This window comes from Lepisosteus oculatus, chromosome 1, assembly GCF_040954835.1.
Source record: "Lepisosteus oculatus isolate fLepOcu1 chromosome 1, fLepOcu1.hap2, whole genome shotgun sequence".
NCBI lineage: Eukaryota > Metazoa > Chordata > Actinopteri > Semionotiformes > Lepisosteidae > Lepisosteus > Lepisosteus oculatus.
Window position 1 is genome coordinate 26,191,191 of NC_090696.1, and position 13,360 is coordinate 26,204,550.

Genomic DNA, 13,360 nt, shown 5'->3' on the forward strand with positions numbered 1-13,360 from the left:
ACCTACTTCTGTATTGTTATGTTCTCAACAAAAATATCATAATCCCTGTCCATAGAAGCATACATTTTTACAATTGGCAGTTTATTTCATGTGACAGTATAAAACATTGTTTTAGAACAAACATTTAACAGGACTGTAAAGGCAAAAGACAAAATAGTCTGTAAGCATATATACTGTAAATGCAAGCAGCTATTGTTGTTAATTTTTCCTAAGTACTGAACTAAGGACACTTCTCATAATTAGACACTTTGGAGTGTTGAGTACACTCAGCTCAGGTATTTCTGTAAAAAGTCTCATTTTAGCTGTTTATCATCGATATGTTTTCTATGATATACAGTAGATACTGTATATAGATAGGACATAAAATGAAACTGCAGATTACCCTAGCAGAGATGAATGTGAGAACTGACACAAGGCAACTTGTGAGAACTGACATAAAGGCAACTTTTTTTGCTTGTGATTAGACAACAGAGGGAAAACAAAATGCCATCCTACTGGTTAAATGACATGACAGCTACTATATATTCAAGTGGTCTACTGTAAGCCAAAGAACATAATACTCTGGGATATTATTATTTATTTGTTTTAGGATAAGCAAATAGTAATGAATAAATGTGCTCTGCTTACTCATGGTTGAATATGATTGACTACATTTCATTGCAGACATTGCAGATTTTTTCTCTTTTTCAGTGTGAACTGGTTCTTGCTCCTTATTTTACAACTTCAACTGAGTGAAGTTCTGTTGATGCTTAGAGCATTGCGTTACATCTGAACCCACCAGAGAATATCTGGCCATGCCTAATGACATACAGTACCTCTGCTTTAGCTGTTTTTTTTTAACAGTAGCAGTATATTTTACTGCTATTTAAAGTAGGGTTTTACCACATAAAGTGTGAGATACCATAAGTGTGGTGTTTGAACTCAGAGGCTGGAGTCCTGTGAATCATTGCTATGTTATTAGTTCCTCCTCTTGCATAAGGATAAAAAATGATTGCATGGAGTCCAGACGGTTTGTTAAACAATTCCTACACATCCCACTCATTAACTTGATAGAAAAGTTATTTGTGAGAACACTCCTTAAATGTAATTAAAATGATGGAAAATGAAAATTTTCAATTATTATATGCAGTATTGTCTTTTTTATTTAATATTTTGCTTTTATTTTGCCATTTGTGCTTTGCTTACTACACTCTTAATACAAACATTTTATTTTCTGAAACGTCCTGAAATTACATGATCAAATTATGTTTTAACATCTGCTTTCAGTATTTTAGTATTTAACTGTACATTCAGATTTATCTTTGTATTTTTATTTGACCAATCTTATACTGTATATAATCCATCTGCCTACTATTCAAAACACCACATTAAAATTGCCTGATCTCTTACCCTTGTCTCTGTGAAACTCACTAGTCACTTTTCAACCAAACACCAACACTGACCCCCTAAGGGTTGATGTGAAAGTCTAGTACTGTAGTTTGAGACATGTCATTTTGAAAAATACTGCAGGTACCTTCGGGAAGGCAGGTGATGCAGTGAAGAAGCAGCAGGCGGTGGAAATGGCGTTCACTCTTTACCCTCCTCCAAGCATAAAACATGTCAACGCCCGGCAGTCAACATGGGTGTATCCTATTGTGGATGGAGAAGAGGGATGCAGATATTTAGGTAACTTTATTAAAGTCTGGATGCTAATAGAAAACGAGATTATTAAACAGCTACAGATCAAACTGTCTGTCTGTTGTTAGCCTTATATCACAAGTGATTTCTGTTCAGCAACAAATTAGAATGCTTTTTCATGAGTAGCCATTTTTAGTTGTCAATTGTGATTAATGTTATCTGTGCACAGATGGGTCAGATAGGTGTACCACTCAGCCACAGCTACAGATCATGAATTTCAAAATGCCATACAATATAAACTGTTAAAACAAAAACTTTCAAAATGTAACTGGGATCTTTTATAGAACTCTAGATTATTGTCTTACAAGTTACACAGTATGCCATACAGTATATTCCACCTTGTTTACTTTAATATTTTAAAAGCAAGCATACAGTTAAATGGTCATAATGGAAATGAACTATAGTTTTAAATGCTTTTTAAATGGCCAAAGAAAAATGTGAATGAGATACAATTAAAATGTGTTTAAAGTATCAATTTATAAGCTTATAAAATATTATTAAAAGCATGTGAATAGATGCGTCACAGCTTTGCACTTGGAGTATTAAGCAAAAAATGTTGTATTTTATTTACTAATATTATAGTAAATGTTAATTAATTGTGGTTTAACATATATTCATGGAATTGTTCAGCTTCTGAGAGAACAGCAGCTTGACAGGTGAGTATTTTTTTGTTTTAATTGAAATGTTCCTGCCACCTGACGAATGCTTTTTTAATTCAATAACCAAACACATTTTCCATCCTCCAGTCTTGATTTAGAAGTTGCTTTGGGTAAAGATTATCTTAATATTAATCATGGCTGCATTATGCAAAGAGTTAAATTTCTGAGGATGATTACTTTTCCTTTTATTTTTAAATTTCTAAGGGTGTAGATATTGATTATTAATTCACTGTTGACACGCCCTCATATCCCAAGTTTCTGACATTATTTTAAAAATAATTCTTTTTTTTTGTTTCATACTGTACATTCAAGCCAATAGTTTCAAATGACAATGACACAACTCACTGGCAAGTTCAATCACCACAATCTGAGAAAGAACAGAACTGTCATTACATGCATCCCTCTAGGCCCAGCTTTTGCAGTTTTTCCACAATAAGCAAAATAATTTCTTTTCCATCATTTTCTCTGCCAACTAAGCTTTCTCGCACATAAACATTGAGTTTTTTTTAATAGACAATAAACAAAGAATTGCTTCACTAATATTCTGACACTTTAAATCAGATGTTTCTAGAAGATAAATAAGATCACATGTCTGTCAGCAATGCCACTGATCACAGAGAGATCATGTGATTACTCATCGGAGGCAATGATGCTGGATCTTTGGTCTTGTGTGTTGCCTACACGAGCCCTGTGGTTGCATAATTTGAGACAGCAGTGAAAATTCTTCAAAGGCAGTTAATGTTCCGGAAAGGAGAAGCTTTTACTGTTTTTGGATGAGTTAAATCTGCTTTGATCCACACTTCTGGGCTTTAAAAAACGCATGTCATAACACTGGATAAATATATGTTTATTGAGAGCCAATTGCAATTTTAATAAAAGTATTTTTTCTTGTCCTTGAGGCAATTGTTTGAAACACACGGTGGGTAATTAAGTCTATTGGTCTGTGCTCCACTAGTATCATTTACAAACCGAAGTTAGCACTCTAGGCACTGGGCAGGAACACAAGCACATAAGCAACTCGACCTGAAAGAGAAAAAAAGAGTAACTTAACTTTTTTATCAATATTATTCTGATCAGATTTCTTTTTCTGTTTTGTAAAACACTATATTATTCAGAGCACAGTGAATTCTTTGGATCGGCATGAAAATTATAACTCTTTTATTAATGTCAAAACTATTGTCATTAATCTGCACTTAAGAACATAAAAAGGTTACAAATGAGAGGTGACCTTTTGGTTGCCAGTGCCTAATTAATCTGGGGTCTCATTCCTACAATCTTTGTCTGAAGAAGTGCCTCATGTTCTCAGTTTTATATTCACTTTCCTGTAGTTTATACTATAGTTCTCTGGTTCTGGTTTCATTGTTCATTCTGAGGAGATTTAAAGTTTGGAAGATTTAAATTTTTTGAATCAAGTCCAGTTAAGATTAAGTTCTTTTAGCTTGTCAAGATTGGACATTCCTTTAATCCCAGTAATCTATCTGGAATGAACAGATTCCAAAGCAGCAATTTCATTTTTGTAACATCTGTAACAATATCTTAGTAGTGTGTTGTACAATATTTATGAAAACAAAATTGCTCTTCTTAAACTTTTTTTTGGAGATTTGGCACAAATCTTTGTTCTGCATCCCTAGTGAGATAAAGTACATTCACTGAACTCTGAAAATGTAGGAAAAAACATGCACTATTGAAACGTGTCATGCACACTTTATTTTATTCATGGGCACATGAAGTTTATTTTCTTACTCTTTGCATTATTGGTCTATTTTACTCATTTGTATGCAGCTATTTTTCAATGCATCAAAAGAATGACTATTCACAGTCCAATAAATAATTGATAGCAACAGACCTATGAGCTCTTTTGGTAAATTTATGTCTCCATGACTCTTTTGTCAAGTGTATCTTCTCTTTTATTTTCTAAAACTAAAAGTTATTATGGAGATTTTATTGCCAATTGGTTGTTTTGAGGCTGTCTCTCTACTGCATGATTAAAAGGGATTGTTCTCTTGGTTGCTGCTATGCTTTAATTCTTACAAAAACATCTTAAGGTTAAAAAATAATAATAATATTTGCTTACACTTTTATAGAACTTTTCTGGACACTCCACTCAAAGCGCTTTACAGGTAATGGGGACTCCCCTCCATCACCACCAATGTGAAGCATCCACCTGGATGCATATAGTAGCCATACAGCAGCCATAGTGCGCCAGAACCCTCACCACACATCAGCTATCAGTGGAGAGGAGAGCAGAGTAATGTAGCCAATTCATAGAGGGGGATTATTAGAGGAGGCCATGATTGGTAAGGGCCAATGGGAAATTTGGCCAGGACGCCGGGGTTACACCCCTACTCTTTTCGAGAAACACCCTGGGATTTTTAATGACCACAGAGAGTCAGGACCTTGGTTTTACGTCTCATCCGAAGGACGGCACCTGTTTTACAGTATAGTGTCCCCCATCACTATACTGGGGCATTAGGACCCACATGGACCACAGGGTGAGCGCCCCCTGCTGTCACCTCTTCCAGCAGCAACCTTAGTTTTTCCCAGGAGGTCTCATATCCCGGTACTGACCAGGCTCACACCTGCTTAGCTTCAGTGGGTTGCCAGCTGTGAGTTCCAGGGTGATATGGTAGCTGAGAATATCACAGCTTCAACAAAATTGATCAAACAGTATTCTCTGAACTGAAGTCTTCAAATGATTAGGATCCAGGTTTTAATGTTAAATCTACTCGAAGATGGCCACAAGTGTTTTCAGTGTTGTCTTTTGTAAATATTAACTTAAAACCCTGATCTGTATTTCACTGTCTATACTGTAGTATGCATATCTGAATAATTATGTTTTACTTGAAGAATCACCATTATTACTTGTAGTAAAAGAATGCAATTTTTTCCCTTTACATTTACAGTAAAATGTTTGACGTTCTTACTTGCCTGCTTGTAGCGGAGTGTATGCCAAAGAGGGATGAATCACCATGGGGCTGAGCTACCCCATTCAGAGAAATGCATTCCTCGCTTTCCTACGAGGAATTCAATGAATTAGTTGCACCTGGAATCACCAGCTCTCTATAAGCAGTGCCTGAAGCAGTCTGAGATTCTCTCACAAGACCCTCATGGTTGTTAGGAACAGTGAGAACTAAAGAAGAAGCCTAAGAAAATTTAATGCATTTAGTGAAAGCCTTTTTTGACAACTTGATCCAGTAGGGCCTACAAGTGGCTAATTGGTGAACATTGGTAGGAGCCTCTGTAGCATTCTGGCTTGGATAAATAATCGATTAATGAGTGTACCCAGCAAACGGGAATCGACCGAGTGGGGTTTTTGCGATTGTTCCAGAGAGGGAAATAGGCTTTATATATTTGGGCTTATGTGCTAAACCCCCTTCCAAGCTATACTAAATAGAAGATGTTTCACACTGCTATAACTAAGGTACAGTATGAAACATTTTGGAGTAAACTCTCAATTAAAATTAGCTATATACTGTAAATGAACATTTCAAGCTAGAAAGCTAGATCCTAGAAGTGTAGTACTGGGAATCAAACTCTGAAATTATTTGCGTTCCTAAAATGTTCCAACTCACCTTTTTTCAACATAGTGAGGAGGCCCTGTTCCGAACATAGGTTGTTTATGTCCTCTTAATCACAGTGGGAAATACAGTACCTTTATGACACATGTATACAGTACCACTCTAAACTAAGAACGGTCCAAATAGTAGAGGGCAATGCTCACTCAAAAATGTATGTATTTAATACATCAAAATTACCTCATTTTAAATGGAAGCTCCTTAAAGTTTTAAAACAATATTTCATTTTAATAAACATTTTTATTTTGTTACAATCTTTCAGATCTAGTTAACTCATGCAAAATCTTTAAGCTTTCAAGAATGTTTCAGGTTCATATTTTCACTTACTGTATTAACTGAGTTTTACTTGTACTCATGGGCCAGCTCCTATAATTGTAGCAGTTCCGTGGTGAACTATAAGCCAACTACACCACCTAGTATTGTAGAGGACTACAATATTGATGCTTTAGACTGGAGGCTCCCAAAGTATCAGGTACACAGCATTCAAACCCACAAGGTTTCTTTTAGCAGTCAGACTAATATAACTCAACAAATAAATCATACATGATGAGGGCACTAGATCCACAGTTCACAGTGATTACAAATGCACAGTGCTGAATTAACACACACAAACAAAAACCAGATCTTACAGCACAGATATGAAAACAAGATTTACATGAACTCATGAGCATATTTTTCATTATAAACGTCAGGCTTACCCCCAAACAAAGCCAGAACCAGACAGCAAAAAGGTTCCTCCCTCAAAGATCCTTGTGCCACTCAACTGTAGCCCAGTATGGCAAAGTAGCTTGTCCTAGGGAATGAAAATGCAAGAAGATCTCTCTCCCTGTTGTTCTATTATGTGGCTACTTCTTATACAGTATGTAGGAGCTCTAGGCTGCTTATTTTAATAGTCCAATAGAAGCTGTTGTCACAAGTGCTCATCCATGATGTTTCGCTATGGAGTTAGACCCAGAAATTCATGCAGGACAAAAGCAATCTTTGCATTGGTTTTCCTAGGAGCCTATCATTTAACACAGTCAAGGTTTCACAGCTATAGGGTGTTAACCAGGCCTGACAATGAGAGACAGAGAGAGAAAACAAAAAGACAGAGGAAAAGAAAACCAGCATACCCTGGTACTTACAGTACCAATAATCACAGAAAACTAGCCCTCTGAGTAATACTACGCATACTGTTGTTGCATCTAAAGAATTGTATATTTTAATAGCAGGCTTTTGAAGTGATGAGACGCACAGTCAGTGGTAGGCCAGTTATCTTCATTACAAAATTAATGGCAGTAAAATGAAGGGTGACATACACTGACACACATGCCACCATGGTCCTGATACAGATGGCATGTCTCCTTTAGTTTTTCACATGTTAAATGGTCTGTCCTGGTCTGTCAGACACCATCCATGATCCATGTGATGCCACTGTTGAGGGAGAGAATGCACAAGCCTCTTCCTTCCAGTGTGTTATTCACATAGCTCACTACATCTTCTCTAGATCTTCAAACCTTGTTTTCTTAAACATCCAGAACTAGGGTATGCAACCCATTTAATAGACAAGGTTTTAAGAAACATTTTGCTGTCTTGGTCTCCCAAAATAAAGTGGCAGTGGCGTACCCAGAAACTAACTATTAAACCAATTTGTCAGTGAGTCTTAGTCACAAGCAGGGCACAATGAACATTGATGTTCCCAGAGGGAACCTGCACACCCCTGCAAGGGGAGAACCGAAAGTCCCAGAGGGGATTGTAATGCGAGCGTATGGCCATCATTTTTTCTAATTTCTTTTCACCTGTCCTGCCATGTATTTCCACCAGAGCAGCCTGACATTTTCCTCTCCTGTCCTGCCATGTACAATATCCTCCACAAGGTCAGGTTGAGTTCTCTTTGTGTTTTGGCCTCACGCTCCCTGTCTCCCTTCAGACTGGACTTACCTTATTTAACTGTACCAAGTGGTTCTTTTTCCCAGGCTGGATCCCGTTACATAGTGTAAGTCCAGTCTGGATGTCGCAATGCACAGCTTTGCATTCTTCTTTCCATTTTTTGATTTTCCCATTTTTTGTGGTTTTTTTTTTCGGCTTTGCTAACCTCAAACTGGTGCCCTCAGATGGGGCACTGACTTTTACCTGTGCCCGCCCTGACTCCTCCCATTCCTGCATTGTTACATGTTGCACCCAGTGTGGGGCCGCAGTTGAAGAGGTTAGCAAACCAGCGTTTTTCTTTTTCTGCTTCCACGTAAGAATGCAGGGCTTGCATAGCAGCTTGGAGCTACAGCCAGATTTATAATACACAGATCAAGTACAAATGACAGGAAGCCATTCAGCCTATCTAGTCTATTTCATAGTAAGTAACTAATTGATCTAAGGATCTCATCCAGATTTTTCTTAAGAAATCAGGGTATCAAGGCAGGGTAGCTACATGTAGTTCAATACTACTTTAACACATTGCATAAAGAATCACCTCTTGTTCATAAATACACTTCCACATAGTTTCCACTTGTGGCCTCTGATTCATTTTTCACTGTTTATTCTGACGACATTCATTGGGTTGACTTTGTCAATGCCTTTGAGAATTCTGAACACTTGGATCAGGTCCCCTAATAATAACCTGTCAGTGAAGGACATTACTTTCACTGGAACGATTCCAAAAACCGCAATATGGTTTCTCTAACATGGGCATTAACATTGTACAATTGTTATTCAAAGTAAGATGTTACTAGTGCATTGTACACATTTACATTTAACTTTGTTTGGCTTGTTTATTTTTTCTTCACATTGTTTGAGGGTGAAAAGAAATGCCATTGTTTCCTTAAGTTCAGCAGGTAGAATAACATCTGATTCTCAGGATTTGTTAAAGTTTTTACAAATTTAGGATCAACAATTATTTCTCTTATGCCCACCTGATTTGTAGTTTTTTATATGTCATGTCTTGACCACACACTATGGATAAAGTGTAAACAGACTCCTCTGACCTGCCCACCTTAGAGTTGCTTGTCACAGGTGCCATAACCACATTATAGAGGTCCAGTGCCAATCGAAAGAAAGGCTTGTTTCCTGCCAATAGTGCTGCAATGCCTGCAAGTGCCAAAAAAGAGGTAACTATGTCGCTGAGAGCACAGTTAAAGCTTTAACTTTTGATCAAAAAGCATCTTAACTAGTTAAGCTACTCTAAAAACTGCCTAAAATTATCAGTCTTAATTGATTCTAGCTACCAAAAAAGTCTGCCTCTTCTATACAGTACTTCTACTATTTTATACAAAACTTTGTCCATCTACTGCCTGAGGAATGTTTTTGATTCCTTCTTTGGTAAAAACCTTTGTCAAATACGCACTTAGTACATCAGTGACTTCCTTTCAATGTTAGTATTTCCCCATTTCTATCCTACACTGTACTGTAGATACATTTTATTTAATTCTCTACTGTTTTAATACCGAAACAACTTTTTATTAATCATTTCTTCATTAATTCCATGATTCCTTTCTACCCATCTTTTGGCCTTGCTAATATTCTTTTTCAGTTGTGCTTCATTATGTTCATCATTCTTTCTTCAGGTGAGATTTTAAACTTGACACCTTGGCAATTTAAAATACCATGACATTGTTCATAAGAGTAAAAGTGTTAACTCCTGCCTACATTCCCTAAATTCCAATCTGGGGTTGTAAAATCTGAGCTTTGTAAAATTCCTTATTACATTTAGTAAAAGCAGCGAATTCCTATTATTATAATTAGTATTGGCCAAATACCATTTAACCATATAGACTCTTTACTGGATAAATGAGTATATTGATAAGTTCAGGTAGGTACAGTGATCTACATCAGCATGCGTGGGCTGCAAAGGAACCAGGTAATGGGTTTATTCCATGCTGAAAAGAAAAGAAAGGAAACACAACGTTTCGGCTATGGAGCCTTAGAAGAAATAATTTCATTTAGAAGGAATATTATTAATAAATGAATAAATTCAGCATGGCAAAAACCCGTTACCTGTTCCTATATTGATCAGTGCCAACTTTGACAGTAATTAACCCTTCAAATATTCAGGTTACCTTTAAGGTTTTATCATCCATTTACCTGCACATACTGTAACTGCCAAACACTAGTATTGATGTTTGATAAAAACAAGGACTTATGGTTCCTGTTTTATGGGGACCATCACATATGGCCCCTGCCGTATGGTATCATGTCCCTATGGTATGCTTTTTCCTCTATATGAAAATAGAATATTTGCTTCTACATTGTTTCGCTGTAAAATGTCATAGAGCTTAAGTTTCACTGTATCAATTAAGTATCGGTAGTGCCAAATCCATGTGGCAAACTCTGCAGGCTCTGGAAAGAAAATCAGCCTGACATCACATGTACTGTAGGCAGACTTTATTCTCTTACCATATGTATTACATTTTAGCAATTACAAACAACTCAACAAAAGAACAGCATAATGTATTTAATAAATTCATATTTGTTAAGTAAATGTTGTGTGTTAAATACATACTGTAATAAAGTACATTAGCTAAACTACCAGTATAGAATAAGAATGCTCTTACTATATATCCTATATATTTCAGGTCCAATTAGATGTATTACATCAAAAACAGAAACACCCTTCACCCATCTGCCACCTAAAGAAAATAATTGTAGCTGTACTACAGAATTGGTGGCATTAAATGAGAATATGATCTTGATACTGCATTATCTTGGTTTGAATGTTAATCTTTGTCTTATTTTTTTTAATTAACAATATTTTATCTTTGTTTCCCATTTATACAGTCTCAGACCACCCAGTTTTGAAGGAGGCTGATATCCAGGTTGTCGGAAGACTGGTATGTGCGTCAATGAAGGAGAGGAAAGACAGACAGGAATTAACCAACAAGCCTAACAATGCTACATGTGCAAAAAAGGCCACCTGAATTATTTTTTCTTTAGAGTGATGTTGAATTTCATGTTACATAAAAATCAACAATGGATCTGACTATTTAAATTAGATAGTATTATTATTATTATTATTATTATTATTAATAAGATATTCTAATTTACATTGATGTACCTTGTAGGTTCTCAGTTTATCTGAAACATACAGTAGAATAAAATACAGATTATTACAGTATGTTTTATTATTTATGAGGTATGAAAACCATTGACAAAATAAAAGTCTGCACGTCTGATAGTAAAGGTATAAAAATGCACCTTATATGCATTCATAACATCTTTTTGAACACAAACATGGTTTTTGTTATGTGTAATATTGAAGTCCTTGTTCTGGAATGTATTTGTATGAGTAACACTCCTAAAGTACTTTTTAAGTTCCCGGAAGAGAAAGTAAAATAATGACACCACCCAAATGTACAGTACCAAAGTAAAAGTTTATTGGGATTTATTTTTGTAAATTCTGGTCTCAATTGGTTCTAATTAACCATAAAGTAAATGCTATTTACTTGAGTTAAAAATGGCAAACCTCTCTTTAAAATATAATATTAATGTTAAAAAAATTCTGTATCCTGGTAAATAAATAGAAAGGTCAACCATTGTTTGAGGTAATTGTTAATTGCATTAATTACAGTTATGTTCCCTTAGGTTTTTTAATTGGTTGCAAATTACATTGTTTTCACTGAGATGTTATTAATGTACATCTCATTTAATGTACTAATGTACGAAGGCTGGTCACTCAATTGCTTTCTTATTTCAGTGAGGTGGTAGTTCCATCAGAGCGCACATTTTCCTCCATGCTACTTCACTTTCTCTTTTCCCCATACAGTACATAAGAATAATGGCACATACTCCATAAATTAACACCCAGGCTTAGAGATTGCCATACAGATGCTGTGCTGATAGTTACCTTCATTCTGCTTGTTTATGAGGTGTTTATAGCTGTGAATTTCCAATCCATCCCAATTTCTGCCTCTTGTAGAGATCTAGATTTGGTGATACATGACTTCAACCACGTGCATAACCACTTGCATGACGAGTGCTAAATGTAATTTTGAAAATTAAATCACCACTGCTTGCTCTTTCAATCCCCTCTGTGTTTATTCTTCAATGCTATGTTTCTGCAACTTGACCTTCAATCTTGTATGAACTGAAGCAACCCTGTTTTTCTGACCCAATTTTAACAGCCCATCTCAAGGGAGGTATTCCTAATCATCTCAATGTGCAGCTCCAAATTTGTGACCTAACCCCGATATATATAACATTATATTCTTGCTAACACCACCACAATACTAGGATATTGGGATTCTTCAACTTAATGAACTCAATATCTGAACAAAAAAACTCAAGAAGGATAGGGAAATTAAAATAAGATCACCTGGAATTAAGGACTCTCTCTTATTCCTGGAAAGGAGGCAGCCCTCGGCCTTGGGGACTCCACAGAGATTTTCCTTTCACCTCATATTTGTTTCCTATCCATGCCTACTATACATGACTACTGTAAACACAACATTGAATTAAATCAAAGCATTCCAGTTTCTTGAACAATTTTCAATGTCTGTATTCCCACCTTACTGTACAGGGCTACAACATGGACAGCACAGACAGATGAGACATTTTAAAGGGCAGGAGGCGCAGCAGGTTGTGTGCAAATCCCCAATCAGATTTATCAGTCATCTTCAGAATTAATGGATGACAATTATGGTTGACTGTGAAGGATACAGTGTATATATATCCTATACATTATACTTTACATACAGGTAGTGTGTGGCTGGCTGGCACCATAAGCATTTTTTAGCACTGTGCAAATTCCAGTATTTTCACTTCCTTCAACTGCTTCATACTTCATGCTTCAACTTCATAGGTTGACCCCTGTACATCCCACAAGCTTCAGGTGAATGGATGCCTGATGTCTTTGCCTGCATTACAGTGCAGAGAATGTAGCCATGCTCTAGATATCAGGATCCTGCTGGGCCAATACAGTCAGGGTAAGCAGACAGTACCTCTGTACTCACTCAGCTTCAGGGGATATATATTCTATATAGCCCTTTGCCCAATGACAGATTGCCAGAACAGCAACAAAATTTAAAATATTACTTAGTAGGGAAGTACTATACCTTGAAGGACAGGGACTAAGGGCCCGTCCTGCAATGTAAGCAATTACAAACTTGTACAAAATAAAAGGAGTTCTCCTGAGTGAAATGGAATCTTTAATAACCAGTGATTAAATGACAGTACTACAGTACTACTAATTGTGTTGTTATTGTTTGTTTTCATTGTGTATTTATAGAATGCATTGTGTCTTTATACATGGTATTCGTGTTAGTTAGAAAATGACACTGCGTCTGTGCTGATAATATCCAGACTCAGAGGCACCAGACCCCACCCACAGAACTGGCTATAATCAGTCAATGCTCCACTTTGGCCTAACCACGGTAGGCTGTTAGTTCACCCTGGATTTGAACCAGCAACTTCCAAGATGTGTGCTAATTTTGTTCACTGAACACACAGGATCCACATCATGGTCAGTATTTTAAAATGAAAAAA

General features: G+C 36.3%; 1 protein-coding gene across 4 annotated transcripts in view; it reads left to right on the forward strand.

Moving 5' to 3' along the window:
- iqcm (IQ motif containing M) overlaps positions 1-13,058 on the forward strand; it is a 92,522-nt gene extending 79,464 nt beyond the window's left edge. For 3 of the 4 annotated variants that reach the window (XM_069188537.1, XM_069188560.1, XM_069188546.1), the window contains 2 exons: positions 1,510-1,665; positions 10,658-13,058. In XM_069188537.1, coding sequence (XP_069044638.1) covers positions 1,510-1,665; positions 10,658-10,797 — 296 coding nt within the window. In that variant the 3' untranslated portion in view covers positions 10,798-13,058. The remainder of the gene's footprint in view (positions 1-1,509; positions 1,666-10,657) is intronic. The other variant, XM_069188555.1, reaches the window with a different exon arrangement.
- Positions 13,059-13,360: the final 302 nt, after the last annotated feature.